The 21731-nt window shown below is 46.2% G+C and overlaps 1 protein-coding gene across 4 annotated transcripts in view; it reads right to left on the bottom strand.

Moving 5' to 3' along the window:
• Positions 1 to 19391, bottom strand: part of XRN1 (5'-3' exoribonuclease 1) — a 77978-nt gene extending 58587 nt beyond the window's left edge. For 3 of the 4 annotated variants that reach the window (XM_044289208.1, XM_044289209.1, XM_044289210.1), the window contains exons 1-2: positions 19077 to 19391; positions 10572 to 10804 (exon numbers count right to left, since the gene is read on the bottom strand). In XM_044289208.1, the coding sequence (XP_044145143.1) occupies positions 10572 to 10804; positions 19077 to 19151 (308 nt within the window). In that variant the 5' untranslated portion in view covers positions 19152 to 19391. The remainder of the gene's footprint in view (positions 1 to 10571; positions 10805 to 19076) is intronic. The other variant, XM_044289207.1, reaches the window with a different exon arrangement.
• Positions 19392 to 21731: the final 2340 nt, after the last annotated feature.

Raw genomic sequence — 21731 nt, 5'->3', positions numbered from 1 at the left:
AAAAAAATCATACGGACGTCTGAACGGAGTCATACGGACGTCTGAACGGAGCCTGACAGGGGGGTGATCAATGACAGGGGGGTGATCAATGACAGGGGGGTGATCAATGACAGGGGGGTGATATGGGGTGATCATGGGTTCATAAAGGGTTAATAAGTGACGGGGGGGGGAGGTAGTGTAGTGTTTGGTGCGACTTTACTGACCTACCTGTGTCCTCTGGTGGTCGATCCTAACAAAAGGGACCACCAGAGGACCAGGTAGCAGGTATATTAGACGCTGTTATCAAAACAGCGTCTAATATACCTGTTAGGGGTTAAAAAAAATCAGATCTCCAGCCTGCCAGCGAGCGATCGCCGCTGGCAGGCTGGAGATCCACTCGCTTACCTTCCGTTCCTGTGAGCGCGCGCGCCTGTGTGCATGCGTTCACAGGAAATCCCGGCCCTCGCGAGATGATGCGTATATGCGTCGTTGTGCGCAGGGCTGCCGCCTCCGGACCGCACATCTGCGTTAGGCGGTCCGGAGGCGGTTAAGCACCAAAGTGCTCGAGTAGAACACCTTGGGATGCTCGGGTGCTCTACGGTTGCTTGTGAAGAACGGAATCGGACTGGAAAGGCGACTACCATTTCAACTGGTATTCCACTATTGCCCTCTGCTGGTCACAAAGCCAACGTGTGGAACGTCGAGTTCCAGCGTGTGCTCATGTCGCACAATAGTCGGTGAGCTGGCAATTGCAAGCGCTGCTGCAACTGTAGATGACTTTCGGAAATGGACACACACACAAATTACAGTCAATGTCACTGATATTTGGGATGCGGAAACGTTATACAGGAGAGGTACCACAGGTAATGGCACCGCTGTCGACAACGTCTACAGAAAAAGCGGCCAAACAATTGCAAGCTATTTAGCGCAGGTTGCGCTAAAAATATATATTGCTGCCAGATACAACTATAGTCCTTAAAAGGACTTTTGGGTCTCTAACGCCAACCCTGCCTAACAAAAAAACCGCAATTAGACTTACCGGTAATTCCGTTTCCTTGAATCCACCACGACGGCCCACATTGAGATTGACCCTTGACCTCTGTAGGGGCAGGAACACAGAGTTTAAGAACCCCCCACCCCTCCACCTCCTCAGTGCTTTACAATTACCCGAAAAGGTGGAACAAAAGTAAAAGGATATTAATTCATACCCTTAAACTCCTATTTATCCTAAAGTACGTATATATGAAAATATATATTCGTAAGTATACATCTTTTTTTTTTTTTTTTTTTTATTAGGGAAGGGGAATAGTATGGGCCGTCGTGGTGGATTCAAGGAAACGGAATTACCGGTAAGTCTAATTGCGGTTTTTCCATTTCATCCACCACGACGGCCCACATTGAGATATAACAGATAACTAAGAGGGAGGGGATAACGCCTGTAAAACCCTCCGGCCGAAAAGAGTTTCATTTGAATCCGGAAGATTAAGACGGTAATGTTTTACGAAGGTATTGGCGCTTGACCAGGTTGCAGCCTTGCAAATCTGGTCCAGCGAGACTCCTCCTTTCTCAGCCCAAGAGGAGGCAGTGGCCCTAGTAGAGTGGGCCTTAACATTATCAGGACTGGGTTTATTCTGGATCCTGTAACAACATTCAATGGTGGATCTGATCCATCTGGCTATGGAAGACCTAGCTAGTTTCTTTCCCTTACTTTTCCCTGAAAACTGAACAAGGAGATTGCCATCAACCCTAAAATCTTTGGTAGAATCCAGGTACTGGATCACTGGATCCCTGACATCTAAGAGATGTAAATTAATACTAGACCCTGAAGATTCAGATCTGGGGATGGAAGGTAGGAAGATCTCCTGTTCCCGATGAAAGGGGGAGACTACTTTTGGGAGAAAACCTGGATCGAGAGTTAAACGGATGTGATCTTTGGTGATCTGGAGGTAGGGTTCCCTGCAAGAAAGGGCCTGGATCTCTCCAATATGTCTGGCTGAGGTGATGGCAATCAAAAAGGCAGTTTTCAGGGAAAGGTGTTTTAAAGAGATTTCTGATAACGGTACAAAGGGAGGTTTTGTTAGGCCTTCTAGGACGATGTTAAGGTCCCAAGTAGGAGCTCTGGATTTCAGAGAGGGTCTCAATCTTGAAACCGCTCTAAAGAACCTCCTGATCCATCTGTGGCTAGCTAGGCTGCAGTCATAAAAGGAGCTGAGAGCAGAAACCTGGACTTTCAGAGTACTAGGTCTTAGGCCCAATTCCAAGCCGCACTGCAGAAAGTCCAAGATCCTATTGATGGGAGGGGAGGAGGTGTCTGGGCGCTCCACTCCTAACCAGGAACAGTATCTCTTCCAGATCTTTAGGTAGATGGCAGACGTCACCTTTTTCCTACTGGCCCTTAGGGTAAGTATCACTTTTTCTGAAAGACCCCTGTTTCTTAATGTCTCGCTCTCAGGATCCAGACTGACTGTTTGAATATCCCGGGGTCTGGATGAAGTAGAGGGCCCTGGACTAGAACGTCCCTCTGGAAAGGGATCTCCCATGGATCTTCCAGCGATAGCTGTTTTAGAGTGGAGAACCAACTCCTCTTTGGCCATGAAGGGGCTATTAGGATCAGAGTAGTTGGTTCCCCTAGGAGCTTCTGGATGACCCGGGGTAGAAGAGGTATTGGGGGGAAGGCGTAGGCCAGGTTCCAATTCCAGTGTATAGATAGGGCATCGATTGCCCAGGGTCTGTCCTGTAGGTTTAGGGAGCAGAAGCATTCCACCTGCGCATTTTTTCTGGAGGCGAACAAGTCTACCTCCGGACGGCCCCATCTTTCCGAGATCTTCCGGGAGATATCCCTGTTCAGAGACCATTCTCCTGGATCTATCGTCCTCCTGCTTAGGAAGTCTGCTATCGTATTTTCGCAGGCCCTTAGGTGGATGGCGGAGAGAGATAAGATGTTCTCTTCTGCCCAGGAGAAGATTCTTCTTGCTAACGCACCCAGAGGCCGTGACCTTGTCCCTCCTTGATGTCGCAGATAAGCCACCGTTGTGGTGTTGTCGGACATTACTCTTAGGTGTCGCCCTTTTAAAAGACTCTCTCCCCTTAATAACGCCTCCAGGACCGCATACAGCTCTCTGTAGTTTGAGGATCTGACTCTTATCTCGGCTGGCCAGGAGCCCTGTAGAAGATGATCTTTGCACCCCAGCCTCCGAGGCTTGCGTCCGTGATAACCTGAACTGCCGGATGGTTCTGCCACTGTAGGCCTCCAAGCAGTCTTCCTCTTTCTTTCCACCAGTCTAGGTCTGTCTTTACGGCCTGCGGAATCCGGAAAGTCTTATCCAGACCTACCTGCTTCCCGTCCCAGATGCCTAGGATCCAACTCTGGATCACCCTTGTGTGGCTTTGGCACCAAGCAACCGAGGGGATGCAGGCGGTTAGGCTTCCCAGGAGACTCATGGCCTTCCGGATGGAGCAACTGCGAGTCCTCTGGAATGCTCGGATCTTTTCCGTCAGAGTCGTGGCCTTGTCCTGAGGGAGGAAAGTTCTCAACAAGGATGAGTCCAGTTCCACACCCAGGAACCTTATTCTCCTGGATGGGATTAGGGTGGATTTCTTTAGATTTATGATCCAGCCGAGATTTTTTAAGATTTCCGAGAATCTTTGAGTTGCTCAGAGGTTTTCGGACTCTGTCTTGCCCAGAATCAGGAAGTCGTCGAGATATGGGATGATTGTAACTCCCTCTTGACGAAGATAGGCCACCATCTCTACTACGACCTTTGTGAAGACCCTGGGGGCCGAGGAGATACCGAAGGGAAGGGCCACGTATTGAAAGTGATGGATTGATCCGTCTGGACCCTTTATAGCAAATCTTAAATACTTCTGAGAGAGATGATGAATGGGGATGTGGTAGTAGGCGTCCTTTAGATCGATTGATGACATGAATGCCCCCTTCTGGATCAGGGGAATTGTCTGAATCACCCCTAGGTCCAAGAGGTCTTGGACGCCCTGCCAAATTTTTGGAAGTTCTGACCTGCGCTGGGGTGAGATGCAGAATCTTCTTGGGGGGACTGATGAGAATTCTATCTTGTAGCCCTGAGAGATTACATTTAGAACCCAGGGATTTGAAGTTACCCTGTTTCCAGGAAGATAGAAAACCCATCAGTCGCCCCCCTACTCTGGCGTCACTGCTGTTTATTTGGTCTATTTTGGGGATTGAGGATGAAGCCTCTTCCTCTCCCTCCTTTGGGATAGCTCCATCGGCCGGTTTTCCCTTTCCCCCTGTAGGATCTCTGCTGAGGCTGGAATTGACGAAAGGGCTTCTTTTTAGAATCCTTCTCCTCTGGGAACCCCTTTTTCTTGTCTGCCGCCCCCTCTAGGATTTTATCCAGAGTGGGACCGAAGACAAAAAAAGGGGATGGAGCAAAGTTTGGCCTTGGAAGCCTTGTCCCCGGACCAGGCCTTCATCTATAACGCCCGCCGGGCTGCATTAGAAAGAGCCGCATCCTTGGCTGAGAAACGGATCGACTCTGCAGAAGCATCGGCCAAAAATGCTATGGCGGAGCGCAGAAGAGGGAGCGAATCTCTGATCTCTTCTCTTGGGGTTTTATTTTTCAGGTGTTCGTCCAACTCCCCTAGCCATATATACATTGCTCTGGCAACGGAGGTAGCAGCGATATTAGTCTTGACCCCAAACATGGCTGATTCCCAGGATCTTTTTAGGAGCCCATCCGCCTTTCTATCCATAGGATCGCTCAACTGTGAGGAGTCTTCAAAGGGTAGGGCGGTCTTCTTTACTACCTTAGCCACCTGTAGATCCACTTTAGGGGTCTGATTGTAAAGTTTGCATTCAGTCGGATCAAAGCAGAGCCTGTTTCTGAACTCTTTAGGAACGCCTAATCTTTTCTCCGGGTCTGACCATTCTTCCATTATCATCTCCTTTATATTTTCATTAATGGGAAAAACTATAGAGGATTTGGATCTAAGACCCCCAAACATTTAGTCTTGTACCGTACGGGGTTTAGGGGTATCCTCGATACCCATTGTGGATCTGACTGCTCTCAGCAGCTCCTGCATTTCATCAGCGGAGAAGAAATATTTTTTATCCTCGTCCGGAATTTCCCCATCAGACACGGGTTCCTCATTAGGAAATTGTCTGGATGAGGTGGAAGCCACTTCAACATCCTCGCCCTCGGAAGAGGAGATAGCGGACAATTTGCGTTTCTTGGAGGGGATGGGAGTACTAGCGGGGGCCGTCAGGGTGGCTAAAGAGGACTTAATTTCGTCCGCAATAAAAGATTTCATTTCAGACAGTATATCTGGTTGTTCTTCTTTCCAAATTTCCGATGTGCAAGATTTGCACAACCTTTTTTTGTAGTTCTCAGGGAGACGCTTAGAGCAAGCGCAGCATTTTAAGAGTTTGGATTTTGGTTTTGACTCCTTGCTGCCCTGGAGTGAGGAAGCAACCAGATATGCCACAATTAGTATATCAATGACAAGAGACTGAAATATATACCCCCCAGAAGGGGACTCACGGTACTGGCAGCAGTGGGATCAGGGCCTTCCTGGCGGGGAGCAGGTGTCTCAGACATCGCGGTGCAGCAGGCAAGAGCTGGAGGGAACCGCGGTCTACTTCCTTTTTCAAATTTCCCGGCGTCTGACGTCATCAAGCTGCGCCCCTAGTGACAGCAAGAGCCGGCGCCGCACAAGCCTATGAGAGGATGCGTGCGACGTCCGGCCTGCCTCCTGAGCACTCCATGCGCCGCACCTGCTCCCCCAGCCGGTCACAAGCGCACAGCATGCCCGGAGGAAGAACGCCGCATACCGCGCGCGAAGCCGGCACCCCCGACTGCTTCCCTAAGGAGGGAAGGAAGTACAAGAGGTATGGGGGAGGACCACAGGCGTCGGCATAGGCCAAGACGAGGGTCCTCGATGCTCCAAGCTGGCCAGCCTTAGCCCATGCCACGGGAGGCCAGCTGGAGAACCTGCAAAGGAAAAAATAACGATGCAATCCTCCTTGAGGAGGATCCTCTCCACGTGTTGGCCCCTGTAGGGGCAGGAAAGCACTGAGGAGGAGGAGGTGGAGGGGTGGGGGGTTCTTAAACTCTCTATGTGTTCCTGCCCCTACAGAGGTCAAGGGTCAATCTCAATGTGGGCCGTCGTGGTGGATGGAATGGAAAAATTTAATTTCCTACACTATCTGCCCTTTCTACGGCACAGCTCTCCCTGACTAACACTGAGCAGAACACGTGTTATCGGGTGGTTTATAGCAGCCGATGACGCGTTACGACCAGCCAATGACTGTAATGCCAGTAACCAACATGGCTACGGCATTTCAGTGAGTGGCAGTACTTACCTGCACGTTTATTGGATGCGTAGCAGCCAACAAACATGCGGGGAGGAGACTCTAGCCTCGCACTCGAGCGCACACGGTATTAGGCCGAACACCGCGATCTGCCAAGCATCGCGATGCTAGAGCTGAACTGGTGTTCGGCCGAGCATGCTAGCTCAACACTAGATACTATATATTCAATGTTTGGATAGGTTACACTTTCAATTATCATTTGCATACGCTGAACTTTTAATTATATGTTTAGCACAACATAATTGGGTTTGTGGATGTTGGTCCACTGACCGTGTGCCACCTCCTGCGGGGTCTTACATTCCTTTTTTTTTTTTTTTTTTTTTTTTTTTCCTTCTCCCACTATTATACCCATCTTGGGGAGAGCCTGTTGACATATTGTTTACCATTATTGCCCCCTCACCCTTGGGTTTGTTGGCATCCCCCTTGATGGGTACTTCAGTTTAGCACCTTTTGAGGAGATGCACTCTGGTCCATTATGTGGACTGCTTGGCATCTCACTAACACCACCCTTTTTCTTTTCCCCTTATTTTTTGTGTTTATTGACAGGGACCTTTTGTCCTCTGTAATACCACATGGGGGTCGTCCGCCTCTGTGCCCCTACTGGTATCTATTGGATCCCCCTTTTTCCGGTGCCCTTTCAGTCCCAGACATGTAGACTGATAAGGCCACTACTCATTTTTGTTTTTGGATGAGCATGAGTCACTTTATGTTGTAAATAAACACTTATGCACTTTATACATATGAGTTATACTAAAGTCACGGCATATATCAAACCATTATGGGTAAGGGTACTTTCACACTTGCGTTTTTCTTTTCCAGCATAGAGTTCCGTCCTAGGGGCTCTATACCGGAAAAGAACTGATCAGTTTTTTTTATCCCCATGCATTCTGAATAGAGAACAATCCGTTCAGGATGCATCAGAATGTCTTCAGTTCAGTCTTTTGGACTGATCAGGACAGACAAAAAAGCGCAGCATGCTACGGTTTTATCTCCGGCCAGAAAAACTGTACACTTGCCTGAATGCCGGATCCGAGGTTTTTTTCCCCATAGGATTAGGAATGTACTAATGCCAAATCAGGCTTTCAAAATACCGGAATTTTTCACAACAGCTGGAGGGCCGCAGGTTGGGCATCCCTGGTTTATACGACTCTACATCTGTCATGTAAACATGCTCTTAAATAGGACCTTACTGGATTCACACTTTAGATACCTTACAACCTAGAGGTTTGAATCGGGATTATGAAGTCGATGCGCTTATGATTTTTTTTTTCGATCACTGATTCTTATTATTGTATTATATTATTTTATAGACAGTCTCGTTAATGGTGCGGAAGGATACGGTATCCTCCTCTATTAGAAGAAAAAAAATGTGTTCACTTGTTTGACGATTGAGTGAATTCAGGGTTTATGTTTCTTGATTTGCACATAGTGAAACTAAGCTGTTAATTGGTGCAATCATCTGCTTTTGATTTGGGAGTCTGACGTCACCAGTGAATCACCTGTATACCCGCTATATAAGATGGTATTAAACCCTTGTATGTAACCTTTGTTGATGAAGGCTGTTAGGCCGAAACGCATTATAAGACATACTATTATGACTGAACTAAAACGAATGCCCTAAAGGTAAGACCATTATTAGACTAGGGGTAAACTGATGAAAGGTCCTCTTTGAGAGCATATTTACATGACAGATGTAGAGTCGTAAAAACCAGGGATGCCCAACCTGTGGCTGTCCAGCTGTTGCAAAACTACAACTCCCAGCATGCTCGGACAGCCTACAGCTATCAGCCTACAGCAGGGCATGGTGGGAGTTGTAGTTTTACAACAGCTGGAGAGCCGCAAGTTGAGCATGCCTGGTATAAACTACTGCGTGGATTCCTACGTGTGACAATTCTGTCATGCGAACTTGCCCTAAGGACGCACCGGAGTGGGCACTTGAGACCTTTGAACGCAGGAACCTTGGAGGGAGTGGTTGTGTTAGTTTATCCTGATACATCTGACTCAGAGCCTGAGCTGTGTACATAGTGACCAATCTTCTCAGCTGACAAGGGCAGGACCTGTCCCCTCTCCTGACATGGCTCTCCTGACGAGCGAGCACTCTTGGATATTTTTGGAGGTCCCAAAGAAATGAATGGAGAGTGCACCCACTCCATCCACCGCTATGCGACTGCTGGAAATAGCGGAGTGAGTGTTTGGCTATTTATGGACCTCCCCTAAAAATTTATGGAGGACTGCTGCATATGCACGGCTGCTCTCCTATCACTTTGAGGGTCCCATTATGGAGATAGTAGGGGGGTGCCAGAAATGGGACACATCTCCTAGCGATATGCCAGCAATGTCTGAGGTGAGACAATCTCCATCAATCTTCCGGTTTTTACACTTGTCACAATCGTTTGGAAAAGAAACCCTTATAAAAGGCCCTGTGTAAAGAAGCCCTATGTTACTTCTAGCATTGGAAGTACAGCTATAGGTTACAACACAGACTGTAACCAAGCAAAGGATGCTGCACCATTCATAATCATAACAGGGAAGGTTACAAAATGGCCGGACCAATGGACTGTTGAAGGCCAAAACTTGCATCACACGTTGTACATTATGGGAAGCCATTTATCAAACCAGATACGTCAGGGTTTTGGTGTAAAAATGTTGCACGACATGACAATTGCAGTGTTTTATGCAACATTTAGGAGACGCGTCACTTTTCATAGTGGTTCTGTAGAAAGGCAGAAAAGTGGGATGAGACCTAGATTAGGGTGCATTTACTGTCTGCAACACTTGAAGTCACTGAAAAGTTGCATCCTACGCCAGGAAGCACCCTGATGTATTTTGGTGTAATCATACACAATGCACTTGCACCAAATATGTACATGAGAACTGTGCACCATTTCATAAACTTCAAAACCAGACATAAAAGTGACCTGAAAACGATCTCAAATGATAAAAGTCCCCCAAAATGTATATATGCTAGTCCCAATCTCAAATTCTACAAGCAAGTGCCATCATTTTAAGCAAGCAACTTCAGGATTGGTCATCTCAATATCTGATTGTTGAGGGGTCTGACTCCCGGGACCACCGCAAATCAGCTGTTTGAAGGGGTTGCGAAGGGCACATAAGTACTGCGTCCTCTTCAGTTTTTACCTGCAAGCAATCTAAATTTGTAGCAGTGGTGCAGGGTAATTACAGCTGCATCGCCCATTCAAGTGAAGGGGATGAAATGCTGTAATTACACTGCAGCACCACTACAAAGTGGACGGCATGCAGGTAAACAATGAAGAGGACGCAGCACTCATGTGAGCATCACTGCCCCTTCAAACAGCTGATCGGCGGGGGTATCGGGAGTCAGACCCCCACCAATCAGATATTTATAATCAGGAGTAGTGAGAAGACGAAGGTTTTACTATGCCAGGTTCTACTTTTGTAGGTGCCCAGGAGGCGGAGCTTCAGACTACTTCATAGCCCCTTCCCTCTGCTCTGCGTGACAGAAGAACTGATCTCCTGGTTGGATGTTACAGCGGTCACTAAGAGCTGTGAAGAAGCTCAATGGAGAGAAAGAGCGCTTCACAGTTAAGCCCCTACGAGTGAGCAGAATAAATGTTCATATTCACACTACTCCTGATAATAAAAGCTCCACAAATCTTATGTTTGTCCTGCTCTCCCCACCCCCTACCTAGTGCGGGCAATAGTTTAAGATGGTCAAAACTACTGACAGATTCTCTTTAAACGCAAGCAATCTATCAGCAGCTATCATTCTTTACAGTTAGGGTCCATTCACACGTCCGTAAGTGTTTTGCGGATCATCCGCAAAACACGGACACTGGCAATGTGCATTCCGCACATCGCCGGTACTATAATAGTAAATGCCTAATCTTGTCCGCAATTGCGGACAAGAATAGGACATGTTCTATTTTTTTGCGGAAACGGAAGCACGATGCGGAAGTGCGGATACGTAAATACGGATGCGGACAGAACATTCCAGCCCCATTGAAAATGAATGGGTCTGTACCCGTTTCGCAAAATTGCAGAACGGATGTGGACCCATTTTGAATGGACCCTTAGAGCTCAACTCTGGAGAAAAGAAATCAGGTAGGAAAGATCACAGACGAGTTGCACCCTGACCACTGCAAGGAATCCAACACTGTCTAAATCCTTGACACGTTTTTGAAATACGTTTAGAATGTAAGAAGATGGAGGAAATTAGCAAAAATTGTAACACATAGCTTGGTAAAAGGAGAATTAAAATAATCACCTAAAACGCCTCCCTCGCTGCTGGTTCATTTTTGCCCTCGGAGCAACACCATCAACGGCCATAAAAAAGACTTTTCTTGGCTTGATAATACGGAACAGAACCTCTAAATAATGAAATATATCAGCAAAAATCTTATCTTCTGTGATTCGAAAGTGCACATCCTCGTCATTTGGGTGGGAGCACTGGTGGATGATTCCATTCATGTCCAAGTACAGATTGTCAAATTCTGGGATCTATGGGGGGGAAAAAAAGGTTTTGTGAAATTCAGCAATAGCAAGAGATGCTAAGATGAAACAAAAACACACAAACCTAGACCGCAATATAATATGTGACCCACGGGTCCCACAGGGCAGTTTTCCTATTAATGGTAAAAAAAATGTGGTTTCAAAAAGAATAAATAAATTAATAAAAAGCGTATAAAGTAGGAAAAGCAATGGACTGAATGAGTGGTTTGAAAAGTTGTTGCTGGGGATCTGATGGACGTGTGTCAGGATGATCCTACCAGGTGATGGCCGAGACAGGAGCGTCAATGCTGCCTAGACCTCTACAATGTAAAGTCCACATTTACAGACTGTCCAATAGGATTTCTTTACCACAATCCACCAAGGTAAATGACAGCGGTCACTTTCACTTATCGCTGAACTTTCCTGCAGTTGAAGAGGTCAATTAGTCGCACCAACGCTTGGAAACTAAATTGCAGCAATAATTGGCCTGTCTATACCTAACAAAATATACGGTACCTATGACATACCTCAGAGTACATCTCCCCAATAACTGAAAGTAAATTCACCTTGGAACCACTGCCAGCTACTCACAGAGAGGATGCCCCTAACACATAAAGTTATCCTCAGAAGACAGCTGCCAATGCTTATGGTTCATCAAGGGAGCCATACGGAGATTTCAATAGAAAAGAAATATCATCCACCCCATCCTTAAAGTGTTCCTCTAAGAAAGGGTTAAACATAATTATCACTCACCCTCCCTGCTCAGGTCCAGCTCACACTGGTTAGGGAAGTGGTCAAGTCCAAGTCACGTTGTATGCGTCCGCCAGGGGGGGGGGGGGCACTGAATGTTTTTTTGTTTTGTATTTTAATCATTTCTGGCTCATTTATAAAAATATATATAATATTGAATAGAAAGTGTGTAAAGAGATGTATTTTGCACGTTTTACACCTATCTACTGAAAATAGAGTAAAAAACGTTCATCAAGATGGCTTGGGCACCTGGATTTCAAGATGTCAAGAGACAGAGGCCACCACCACCAGAGGTCCAGGGCTTACTCCCATTTCCATGTTGAGAATACATACATGCTCAGGCAAACTGCACATCCATGTGTGAGGGAGAATGGGGGGTCAGGGGAGAGCTGATGGCTGAATGGGTGTCTATAGACCAATCATAACTGGAGAAAAACATAATATACTATGATTTTAGGTACAAAAGTAATTACTTTTATTCATGTTTTAAGAGGGGTTGTAATTTTTTCTTAGAAATAGTGTAGCTGCCAAAAGTGCACATAGGCTGGTGCTTTTTCCTATAGTGTGCAAGCATGACCACCGCTGTTGGATTGCAGGGTGGTCGTAACCACAGAAATGAGCAGCTTATAACATAATAGAAAAATAAATCCAGCCAGCAAAGAAGGCAACATGGATAACAACAATATATTAAGTAGTTTGCATTAAAGGGGTTATGCAATCCTTATAATGTTCCCCCTAATGCCCAGGCCCCTCATATAGGTAATTTTTACCCTTCTACCGGGCCACGGCATCTCCCTGTCATGGGGATGAGCTGCCCTAGCCTTGCGGGTGACGCTAGGTAAGGCTCCTCCCAGTTGCAGCCTGCTATAGGCTGCAACCCAGTTGGCCGTGTGGGGATCAAGAGCGTGGCAAGTATAACCACTGTGAGGAGGCCCGGGTATTAGGGGGGACATTTTAGGGATTGGATAACCCCTTTAACTTTTTCTACATAATAAATGCTATTTGCTGAAATGAGACAGCCCCTTTAATGTCAGTCCCATTCTAAATTTTATATTGATTCCTGTGGTTACTGTGTGTGCAGCCTGAAATCTTTGTGTGCATTGCACCTACACTCACCTAAAGAATTATTAGGAACACCATACTAATACGGTGTTGGACCCCCTTAATTCTACGTGGCATTGATTCAACAAGGTGCTGATAGCATTCTTTAGAAATGTTGGCCCATATTGATAGGATAGCATGGCTGACCCGTAGTCCCTCTTCAGTGTCACGATACCAAAATTTTGACTATTTCAATACCATGTATTGTGATACTCGATACCACGTTAAAAAAAAAAAAAAAAAAAAAGCCGCGTGCATTCCAGATTTTATGGAACGTCTGGACCATAATAGAACAGTCCTAACCTAATTTTTGTCAGGGACAAGGTGACTAAAAAAAAAATAAATGGAAAATTGCACTGTTTATTTTTTTTCTGTTATGGCATTCACCGCATAGGAGATATTTTTTAATATTTTAATAGTTCGCACTTTTTGGGGCGTGGCGATGTGTAATTTTTTTTATTGTTTATATATCTTATATGTAAATTTGGGCAAGGGGGTGATTTAAACTTAATATTTTTATTTATTTTTTTAACATTATTTCATAACTATTTCCCCCTTCAGGGGCTAGAACCTGGGATCTTTCATCCCTTGTCCTATTCACCCTGATAGAGATCTCACACTGTCCCTGCTGCCCTGTGCTTTGTGCACACAGCAGCAGGGAGCTGACTATGGCAGCCAGGGCTTCAGTAGCGTCCTGGCTGCCATTGTAACCGATCAGAGCCCTAGGCTTACACTGCTGGGGCTCTGATTTTATAAAGAAATAAATCAAGACTATTAGTTAATAAGGGCATAATTTAATACAGCTCAGGGAGACCTACAAGTAGCTATGTTTTACTGTAGGGGGTAAAATGTGGCAACAGAATCCCTTTAAGGTGGCTTGTTGCGACGGATCTAGTGGCGTGGTCCGCAGGATTATGCTGTGTAGGCACGTAGTGCCACTGTTTAGGACAAGTGGATCTTCTGATGCTTAGAACCCGATTGCAGACGCAAACATAAAAGCATCCGGTTTCGTTGCAAATATATCCTAGGACTATCTTGCTGTCCGTGTAAAACTCAACTTCCTCGATTTCCAGGTTCATTCCTGTTGTTATAAGTTCAGCCAACTCCACAGCAGCGCAGCGCTAGTCTGGGAATAGTGTGTTCACGGAGTGGCGCCAGTTTGGTCTGACTCGTGACAAACCCTATATGGCATTGTTCTTTGACGTCAATGGTCTTTAGGTATGTTATAGCTGCAATTGCCTTGATTGAAGCATCATAGAAGATATATATTTTTTGCCCCATAAGACGCACTTTTTCTCCCCCAAAATGGGGGAAAAATGCCCCTGCGTCTTATGGGGCGAATGCTGCCAGTTTTACATCGCAAGCTGCGATGTACGAGCGAGCGAGAGAGACTCGGGGAGGGACTGGGAGGAGGAGCTGGGGGCCGGTGCAGTCACTGTACTATAGCCCCGCGCCTCCAGTATACTAATATAAATGTCTTATTCAATTAATAGTTATTAAACATGCCCCCTCACTCCTATTACTACCTTACATCCTAACTGCTTCAGTAGAATGCAGGCAGGCAGGCCGGGCGGCAGCGCAACTCCCTGATGTCACGTGTCTGCGCCGCCTACTTTATGAATGAAGCAGGCGGCGCAGGCAAGTGACGTCAGCGAGTGACGCGCCGGCCGCCCGGCCTGCCTGCCTCCATTGTACTGAAGCGGTTAGGATGTAAGGTACTATTAGGAATTGGGGGGCATGTTTAATAACTATTATTTGAATAAGACATCTTATATTTGTATAGTGGAGCGGCGGGGGATCTGTGGATGATATTTTTATGGGGGACATCTGTGGATGGCACAGTTATGGGCTGGGGGGGGGGGGGGGGTCTGTGGATGGCACATATATAACAGTGTCCGTCATCCACAGATCCCCCATAACAGTGTCCGTCATCCACAGATCCCCCATAACAGTGTCCGTCATCCACAGATCCCCCATAACAGTGTCCGTCATCCACAGATCCCCCATAACAGTGTCCGTCATCCACAGATCACCAGTAATAGTGCCATCCACAGACCACCATTAGCTCCAAACCCACCAAACACACAGCACACCTTTTGGTTAAAAATATTTTATTTTCTTATTTTCCTCCCTAAAAACCTAGGCGAGTCTTATGGGCCGGTGCGTCTTATAGGGCGAAAAATACGGTAGTCTTTGCATCTTGACTTCAGTAGATGGCACGGAAGCATGAGGCATGCGCACTTCGCTCGACGATGCCATTACCTGTAGTCCGCGTGGGCGCAGACTACAGTGTCTAGTTCGCATACGCAGGATTTCAAACAGGCTCAGGGATTACGTCAGCGCGCCGGCTCTTAAAAATATTATATTAGAGGTGGCTTTGGACTCAGGAAGGTGGTGCTGGGCACCGGACCCAGGGGTGCGGCTGAGCACCAAGTTAGAGAAGGACATCCCCTTGGGCCCTTTATGTAAGTCATTAGCATATCACTAAAATCGATTTTATAAAGAAATAAATCAAGACTATTAGTTAATAAGGGCATCATATAATACAGCTCAGGGAGACCTACAAGTAGCTGTTTTACTGTAGGGGGTAAAATTTGGTGACAGAATCCTTCTAAGGACACAGAATGGTTTATGGGTCCTGCATTCCTGTTCCGTTCAACGTCTTGTAGTATTGGATCCGACAGATGCCGATCTTGGTAGACCCAGATGCCGATGAAGAAGTCCGACCTGAAGTATCTGTTCTACGTACAGTGACTTCGGACCACCAACTCAAATCCCATCGTTTCAACAGGTTCTCCACCTAGATGTTGCAAGTTTGTGGTATAGCCTGTGTAGTTTATATAGCTCAGTCTTACAAGTCGACAGTACCTGTGAGCCAGAAGCCCTGCAAAGGTTGGCATCACTGCAAACACACCTTTAACGCTCCCAATATGGAAAGGTCCAAGAGTATAATAATTTGCACTATACAACATAAGGGCTCATGCACACGACAGTATTGCTTTTTCAGTGTTTTGCGGTCAGTTTTTTTACGGATCCGTTGTTCCGTTTCCATTTTCTTTTCCGTTTTTCTGTATGCCAAATACAGTATACAGCAATTACATAGAAAAAATTGGGCTGGGCATAACATTTTCAATAGATGGTTCAGCAAAAACGGAACGGATACGGAAGACATACGGATGCATTTCCGTATGTGTTCCGTTTTTATTGCGGACCCATTGACTTGAATGGAGCCAAGCACCGTGATTTGCGGACAAGAATAGGACATGTTCTATCTTTTCACGGCACGGATATACTGAAATACTGAAACGGAATGCACACGGAGACACTTCAGTATTTTTTGCTGAACCATTGAAATGAATGGTTCAGTATATGTACCGCATACTGAACTAAAAAAATGGCCAGTATACTGAATGCAAAATATTGTCGTGTGCATGAGCCCTAAGTGTTATTCTAAGGAAATAGACTACCTCAGCAAAGGCTACATTTACACTCGCGTTTTGTGCAGATCAGTCATGGATCTGCACAGACGGATCCGTTTATATTATCTTTAACATAACCAAAACGGATCAGTCTTGAACACCATTGAAAGTCAATGGAGGACGGATCAGTTTTCTATTGTGCCAGATTGTGTCAGTGAAAACGGATCCGTCCCCATTGACTTACATTGTGTGTCAGGATGGATCCGTTTGGCTCAAGCAGCGTTTTGATGTCCGTCTCCAAAGCGGAATGGAGACGGAACTGATGCATTCTGAGCGGATGCTTTTCCATTCAGAATGCATTAAGGCAAAACTGATCCGTTTTGGACCGCTTGTGAGAGCCCTGAACGGATCTCGCAAACGGAAAGCCAAAACACCAGTGTGAAAGTAGACAAAGGTCAGTCTCCCAGGATAGCGCTTTGAAAAAGCTTGATCCCACCATTGACCAAAATGGGTTGGTAAGGCTACTCTGACACTGGCGTTTTGGCTTTCCGTTTGTGAGATCCGTTCAGGGCCAAAACGGATCAGTTTGCATTCTGAATGGAAAAGGATCCGCTCAGAATGCATCAGTTTGCCTCTGTTCTGTCTCCATTCCGTTCTGGAGGCGGACACCAAAACGCTGCTTGCATCCTTGTAAAAGCATATCTGTTTTACCAATCAAACAAGACTACAAAGAACAGTCCTCTTATTTGGAAGACAGGAATGGTTTATGCTGAATGTCAGACTGGAGACCGTGTGAACGTGTATGAAGACAGAACAGTCTTTGTACAGCGACATCACTGTGTGCGTTGTCCGTGTACAGCGACATCACTGTGTGCGTTGTCCGTGTACAGCGACATCACTGTGTGCGTTGTCCGTGTACAGCGACATCACTGTGTGCGTTGTCCGTGTACAGCGACATCACTGTGTGCGTTGTCCGTGTACAGCGACATCACTGTGTGCGTTGTCCGTGTACAGCGACATCACTGTGTGCGTTGTCCGGTACAGCGACATCACTGTGTGCGTTGTCCGTGTACAGCGACATCACTGTGTGCGTTGTCCGTGTACAGCGACATCACTGTGTGCGTTGTCCGTGTACAGCGACATCACTGTGTGCGTTGTCCGTGTACAGCGACGCGACATCACTGTGTGCGTTGTCCGTGTACAGCGACATCACTGTGTGCGTTGTCCGTGTACAGCGACATCACTGTGTGCGTTATCCGTGTACAGCGACATCACTGTGTGCGTTATCCGTGTACAGCGACATCACTGTGTGCGTTATCCGTGTACAGCGACATCACTGTGTGCGTTATCCGTGTACAGCGACATCACTGTGTGCGTTATCCGTGTACAGCGACATCACTGTGTGCGTTATCCGTGTACAGCGACATCACTGTGTGCGTTATCCGTGTACAGCGACATCACTGTGTGCGTTATCCGTGTACAGCGACATCACTGTGTGCGTTATCCGTGTACAGCGACATCACTGTGTGCGTTATCCGTGTACAGCGACATCACTGTGTGCGTTATCCGTGTACAGCGACATCACTGTGTGCGTTATCCGTGTACAGCGACATCACATCACTGTGTGCGTTATCCGTGTACAGCGACATCACTGTGTGCGTTATCCGTGTACAGCGACATCACTGTGTGCGTTATCCGTGTACAGCGACATCACTGTGTGCGTTATCCGTGTACAGCGACATCACTGTGTGCGTTATCCGTGTACAGCGACATCACTGTGTGCGTTATCCGTGTACAGCGACATCACTGTGTGCGTTATCCGTGTACAGCGACATCACTGTGTGCGTTATCCGTGTACAGCGACATCACTGTGTGCGTTATCCGTGTACAGCGACATCACTGTGTGCATATTTTATTTTAAAGGGTATCTGTCACTGCAATTTTCACTATTAAACAGGCTGACATAATACATGTGCCAATGTCACCTGAATTTAACTCTATTTTTTTTTCCTGTGTGCCCCCGTTTTTGTTAAATTTTAACTTGTATTATGTGCTAATTACCCTCTAAGAGCAGGGGGGGGGGGGGGCTGCACCTGCTCCTAGAGGCTCCATTCGCCCACCACTCTACGCGCCCTTCTACGCTTGATTAACAGGGCCAGGCGTTGGTCTCCTCCTGGCGGCACTGTCTGTGCAGGTGCAGTGAGGGAAGGACGCTCGCCGACTTTCTCATTGCATCTCGTTCAGTATTTGGCGCAGTGAGGAAGCCGGCGAGCGTCCTTCCCTCACTGCGCAGACAGGGCCGGCAGGAGGAGATCAGGGCTAGCCTGCCCTGTCAATCAAGTGTAGAAGGGTGTGGAGAGTGGATGGCAAATGGAGCCTTTAGGACAGGCAGCCCTCTAGCTGTTGCAAAACTACAACTCCCAGCATGCCCGAACAGCCTACAGCAGGGCATTTTGGGAGTTGTAGTTTAACAACAGCTGGAAGGCCACAGTTTAAGGACGCTCTAGGGGCAGGAGCAACGCCCCTCCCCCCTGCTCTTAAAGGCTATATAGCATATAATACAAGTTTTCATCACTGCGCCGACTACTGAACAGGATGGCGCAGGCGCGAGGTTTCCATAGCAGTGGCGTTTTTTCCTTGGTGATTTCTGCTTCTATCCTGAGGACCGGCCTTCAATATCAAAATCATAAGCTTTTCTCTAGGCACTGGTGAAAGTGGTCATGGAGGGGTAGGGCCCCATTACACGTTTGGGGCCCCCAGACTAGATAACTGATTAACCCCATGTCTTTCCCTATGGGCTGCACAGGGACCTCCTGTGGCGCTGACACATCACAGCTGAGGGCAGACCAGGGGCACCTGCTTTAATGACGTCACACCACAGCAGAGTGCTGACTAGTGTTGAACAGGGGCAGTCAGTGAAGAGCCGAGTACACTGCGGGGACTGGACGTGCCCATACATGTCATGACAGGAGCGGCGTGATGTCATGTGACCACGTCACGCGCAGCCTTACCTGGTGCTCCTTGACCACCTCACTGAGGCAGGGGTAGCGCTCGGAGATCCAGCGGTAAAACTTCGGGACGCCCATCTTGATACTTCACGTTACCGAGCAGTTACAATCCAGACACACAACAGCCGAGCAAACAGCCGTCACGTCCGGCGCGTCTCTCATACGTCACGTCTCGGGGGGGCGGAGCCGTGCTGAAGCGGCCGCGGCGCCATACTGTGACACTAGAGAGAGTGTGTGTTTTCCTGGCGAGTGTACTGCTCGAGCGCACAGACGGTAACGTGTATGAGGCGGAGCGGGCGGCCCGGGAGGCACCTACTGCTCTCCGTTAGTTTACCATGCGAAATGAAAGCAGGCATGTGATTGGTTCACAGGGCAGGATGACGCATTTCCTCTGCCAAAAATAGTAACCAAAGGGCCAGCTCTCAGAGTGCAGGAGTGGGGCGGCGCTGGAATAGTCTGTGGTGGTGAGAGACCGCAGTGCAGAATAAGTCCTAGAAACAGTGATGTCACAGTACAGGGATAATAAACACAGTGATGTCACAGTACAGAGATAATAAAGACAGTGATGTCACGGTACAGAGATAATAAACAGTGATGTCACAGTACAGGGATAATAAACACAGAGATGTCACAGTATAGAGATAATAAACAGTGATGTCACAGTACAGAGATAATAAAGACAGTGATGTCACGGTACAGAGATAATAAACAGTGATGTCACGGTACAGAGATAATAAACAGTGATGTCACAGTACAGGGATAATAAACACAGAGATGTCACAGTACAGAAATAATAAAGACAGTGATGTCACGGTACAGAGATAATAAACAGTGATGTCACAGTACAGAAATAATAAACACAGTGATGTCACAGTATAGAGATAATAAACAGTGATGTCACAGTACAGAGATAATAACCAGTGATGTCACAGTACAGGGATAATAAACAGTGATGTCACAGTACAGAGATAATAAACACAGTGCAGTCACAGTACAGGGATAATAAACACAGTGCAGTCACAGTACAGGGATAATAAACAGTGATGTCACAGTACAGAGATAATAACCAGTGATGTCACAGTACAGAGATAATAAACACAGTGATGTCACAGTACAGAGATAATAAACAGTGATGTCACAGTACAGGGATAATAAACACAGTGATGTCACAGTACAGAGATAATAAACAGTGATGTCACAGTACAGGGATAATAAACCAGTGATGTCACAGTACAGAGATAATAAACACAGTGATGTCACAGTACAGGATACTAAACAGTGATGTTCACAGTACAGGATAATAAACACAGTGCATGTCACAGTACAGGGATAATAACACAGTGATGTCACAGTACAGAGATAATAACCAGTGATGTCACAGTACAGGGATAATAAACACAGTGCTGTCACAGTACAGAGATAATAAACAGTGATGTCACAGTACAGAGATAATAAACAGTGATGTCACAGTACAGGGATAATAAACACAGTGATGTCACAGTACAGAGATAATAAACACAGTGATGTCACAGTACAGAGATAATAAACAGTGATGTCACAGTACAGAGATAATAACACAGTGATGTCACAGTACAGAGATAATAAACCAGTGATGTCACAGTACAGAGGATAATAACACAGTGATGTCACAGTACAGGGATAATAACACAGTGCTGTCACAGTACAGAGATAATAACACAGTGATGTCACAGTACAGGATAATAAACACAGTGATGTCACAGTACAGGGATAATAACACAGTGATGTCACAGTACAGGGATAATAAACACAGTGATGTCACAGTACAGGGATAATAAACACAGTGATGTCACAGTACAGGGATAATAACACAGTGATGTCACAGTACAGAGATAATAAACACAGTGATGTCACAGTACAGGGATAATAAACACAGTGATGTCACAGTACAGGATAATAAACACAGTGATGTCACAGTACAGAGATAATACACACAGTGATGTCACGTACAGAGATAATAACACAGTGATGTCACAGTACAGGGATAATAAACACAGTGATGTCACAGTAAAGGAGATAATAAACAGTGATGTCACAGTACAGAGATAATAACACAGTGATGTCACAGTACAGAGATAATAAACACAGTGATGTCACAGTACAGGGATAATAAACAGTGATGTCACAGTACAGGGATAATAAACAGTGATGTCACAGTACAGAGATAATAACCAGTGATCTCACAGTACAGAGATAATAAACAGTGATGTCACAGTACAGGGATAATAAACAGTGATGTCACAGTACAGGGATAATAAACAGTGATGTCACAGTACGGGGATAATAAACACAGTGATGTCACAGTACAGCGATAATAAACACAGTGATGTCACAGTACAGGGATAATAACCAGTGATGTCACAGTACAGGGATGATAAACACAGTGATGTCACAGTACAGGATAATAAACACAGTGATGTCACAGTACAGGGATAATAAACACAGTGATGTCACAGTACAGGGATAATAAACACAGTGATGTCACAGTACAGAGATAATAAACACAGTGATGTCACAGTACAGAGATAATAACACAGTGATGTCACAGTACAGGATAATAAACACAGTGATGTCACAGTACAGGGATAATAAACACAGTGAATGTCACAGTACAGAGAT

Source organism: Bufo gargarizans, chromosome 4 (assembly GCF_014858855.1).
Source record: "Bufo gargarizans isolate SCDJY-AF-19 chromosome 4, ASM1485885v1, whole genome shotgun sequence".
NCBI classification, from domain to species: Eukaryota; Metazoa; Chordata; class Amphibia; order Anura; family Bufonidae; genus Bufo; species Bufo gargarizans.
This window is presented reverse-complemented; position numbering and strand designations above follow the sequence as displayed.